The sequence below is a fragment of the Phocoena sinus genome, chromosome 8, assembly GCF_008692025.1.
Source record: "Phocoena sinus isolate mPhoSin1 chromosome 8, mPhoSin1.pri, whole genome shotgun sequence".
In the NCBI taxonomy this organism is placed as follows: domain Eukaryota; kingdom Metazoa; phylum Chordata; class Mammalia; order Artiodactyla; family Phocoenidae; genus Phocoena; species Phocoena sinus.
Window position 1 is genome coordinate 82,244,445 of NC_045770.1, and position 3,613 is coordinate 82,248,057.

Sequence of the window (3,613 nt, forward strand, 5' to 3'; positions counted from 1 at the left end):
AAGCAATTGACTTTACATAGACCATTCACCTGGCCTCTGAAAGAGTCTTGTTTTAAACAATGGCGGGGGTGGGGGGGAGGTTGGGGCAAAAGCAAATGATAATACTTATGAGCTGCTAAAAATGAAGAACTAATTTTGTAATATAGAAGCTTCTTTTTCTTTTTAAATAAAACTAGTCTTTAAAATGATAATCGAGGGACAAATATGATGATTAAGATTACTTGCTTTCGCGTGTTCACTTTAAGACAGTCAGCAGTACCACCCTAATCCTTAAACATTGCTTAAATCATTATACTAGAGTTTTGATCTATAATATGTTCCTACTTTGACAAAAAAGAAATTGAGGAGGAGAATAAGAAGAAATCGTTGTTCAAGAAATGAAGACGTAAAGAAAAGGAGAAAACATTGCTGGAGCAAAATGTGACCGGAGAGGATTGGGTAGACCAATTATTTTTGGTTTGGTCAACTTACATAACAATTATAATGCTTTGGTCTTGGTTTCTCATGGGCCTTAATTGTTTGCTTCCCAGCCCAGGATGAAGTTGGTCCAGTTTTGCTTTCTCTTCTGTTGCTGGACAGCAATCTGCTGCAACTGCTGTGAGCTGACCAACATCACCATCACAGTGGAGAAAGAGGAATGTGGTTTCTGCATAAGCATGAACACCACATGGTGTGCGGGCTACTGCTACACCCGGGTAGGTACTTGGCTTTGCTGGAAGTGAGGGTGCTGAGGGTCTGGACAAGGCAGGCTTCATTAATTCCCACTTTATCAATATTCTAAGTTTCCCAAGGAATAGCCATGAGTCCCTTAGCTAGTACTGTCTGTATTGTGATTGGGGTTATTTACCATGATATCAGTTAAACATCTGGACTTATATTTGATTAGGGTAAATGCAAGAAAGCCTCAGATTTGATCTGATCAATTTAGTAATATGTCAAATCTATTTTTTTAATTTTATTTAAAATTTAAAACAATTTTTTAAAATTGTTCTATACTAGATTTTACATAGAGATAAACATACACACATTTAATAATAGAAGAGCTACGATATTCCCCAAAAGCCAATTTCTGTAACTGAAGCCATATCTCTACAATAGAGATAGTACCAAAATACGTTTGCAAACCATATAAAAACACAGCCATGTTATAAAAACTGTCTTATTGGCCCACCTGAATACAAATGTCAACAAGCATCCTGAGAACACAACCAGTCCTTGCAGACTATTAGAACCAAAATGAATCAGCAAACCCACTCACTTCTTTATACCGTTGAGAAACCCAAGGCACAGAGGCATAAAACCACTAGTTTGTGTTCACGCAGCTTCTTTGAATTAATCCAAGTAAAGAAGCAGTTTCTCCTTTTTCTTTTTTTTCCCCTATAGTACCTGGCTATCTATGCAGCATTTCATTCTATAAACTGAAATTGAAAACAGCAAATTTTAATGAAATATACTTTATGGGGTGGTAAATGAGTTTGACCAAACTCCACTTATCATATCTTCCTGGGATACAGACTTGGTGGCACGATATTGAAATAAACAGAAGTGCCAACTTCTTCCCTCAGTGAATTTTTTTTTTTACTAGAAAGTGTTAGAATAAACCTATACTACCAGGATTAAAGTTTTTATATGCAAACCATGTAGGCTTTGAAACTGAGAGCTCTGAAAAATACACAGCATTTAAGGGGGAAAGATGTCTACAGGACTGTGGAATATTTAAAATCTTCATGATTTTCATGAGCTTTCATGAAAGCTTTCATAGTCATGCTAAGCTAAGCATTAACATTCCACATTATATATTTTTTGACTTTTTATAAATCCTCAGGGACAATGTATTTGGACAATTTTTCTGAGAAATTAAACTTCAGTGTTTTATATTTTATAAATACTCAAGGACAATGTATTTGGAAAAATTTTCTGAGAAATTAAGTTCCATTGTTTTATGGTTCAAGTTGTCATTATAGCTTTAAACTAAGTATAAAAAGTCATTAAAATTTGTCATATTTCCCTTTTCATCATTTTTCTATATTAAAATTCAACTTTCTCTATAGTTGGAGAAATAATTAATATTTTGACATTGACATAAGGAATAGGAAAAGAAATAACTTATATTTTCTGTAAGATTTCCAAAACAATCTGGAAACATGGTATAGCATATAGGTCACTTCTGAGATCATGTTTCCTTGGTTAGGAATTCCATAAGTGAGCTTTAGTGGGTAAACGTTAGAGCAAGCGGTATTCAATCCCCGTCTCATTTTGATTAAGCTAAACAGAAAGTTCCAGAATACTGTAACTTAACTCTCTCTGTCTCCTAAACCACTCAGGATCTAGTGTACAAGGATCCAGCCAGGTCCAACATCCAGAAAACATGTACCTTCAAGGAGCTGAGGTATGAGACGGTCAAAGTGCCTGGCTGTGCTCACCATGCAGACTCCCTGTATACATACCCAGTAGCCTCTGAATGTCACTGTGGCAAGTGTAACAGCGATAGCACTGACTGCACCGTGCGAGGCCTGGGGCCCAACTACTGCTCGTTCAGTGAAATCAAAGAATAAAGAGCAGTGGACACTTTGAGCTGCCCACCCTTGACCTGAAGGACCAAGACATTCAAGACGTCTGTGTGTACATGTGCCCAGGCTGCAAACCATTGTGGGAGAGCACACTGATCCCTGCTCTCCTGCATAAGGGAGCTCCAGGAATGGAGAGTGCTGGGGCCTGGGGCCTGTCACCACCCAACCCTGTATTCTAGGTCTGGTTCCATAAGTTTTATTCGGTCTTACTTAACTTACAGACATGGGGTTGCTTTCCCATTTAATAATCTTAGAAATCCTCTCAGGCAATCCCTTCCTCTTAGACATAGGGATATGGGCCCAGAGGAAGGAAATGAGCTAAGAGTGGGTGAAAGTACTAAATGTAGCATTCTCCTGCCAGACTCCTGAGCCCTCGAGAGCAGTCCCAGTCTCTTCTTCGTGATTGTAACCTCAATGCCTAACTTCATGACTAGACTTTAGTAAGAAACTCAATAATGGCTTCCTTAAGGAAAGTAAGAGCAGAAAGGTAGGGGGTAGGACAACACTGAAAGAGGATGTCTGAGGCTATCTGATGAGGCTGTGCTCAGCAATGCCGGTCAGTCCACGGAAGCGGGGCATCCATTCCAGTTCCGCTTCACCTCTTCTTCTCTGGCACATGGAGGGTGGATGGAGACAGGATGCATCTCTCTGAATTGCTCAAGCAGGTGGTGGTTAACGAGCTCAGGATTTACAAGCTATTACTGCCAACCCCTTTAGTTAAGGGCAAAAGCAAGAAATGTTAATGTGGGCTTGTGGAAATTAGCCCACATCTACTCCATCATTTAAATAAATTGAACAAATGCTGTCAGGCTCCTGCAAAACTCCCTTTGGGAAGTAGGAAAAAAACTACATCGCTCTGCCCTCCAGGCTGGGATCCACACCTTTGGAGAGAGGTGGATTTGAAAGCAGGTTTGAAAGCAATTCTGGCAACTTTATAAGTACATTTGTCTTACCTACAAATACATTTATGTAAAGAAATAGCTCTTTTAGGAAGAATTAGCCATGAGAAAAAAAAAAACTGCTATTTTCTAGAATCCTCTCTA

The 3,613-nt window shown here is 38.9% G+C and overlaps 1 protein-coding gene across 1 annotated transcript; it reads left to right on the forward strand.

The window, feature by feature from the left end:
• The first annotated feature begins 532 nt into the window (after window positions 1-532).
• Window positions 533-2,803, forward strand: LOC116758023 (follitropin subunit beta). The gene is made up of 2 exons (XM_032640616.1): window positions 533-695; window positions 2,325-2,803. The coding sequence occupies exons 1-2, from the start codon at window positions 537-539 to the stop codon at window positions 2,553-2,555; spliced, it is 390 nt and encodes a 129-aa protein (XP_032496507.1). The 5' UTR covers window positions 533-536; the 3' UTR covers window positions 2,556-2,803.
• Window positions 2,804-3,613: the final 810 nt, after the last annotated feature.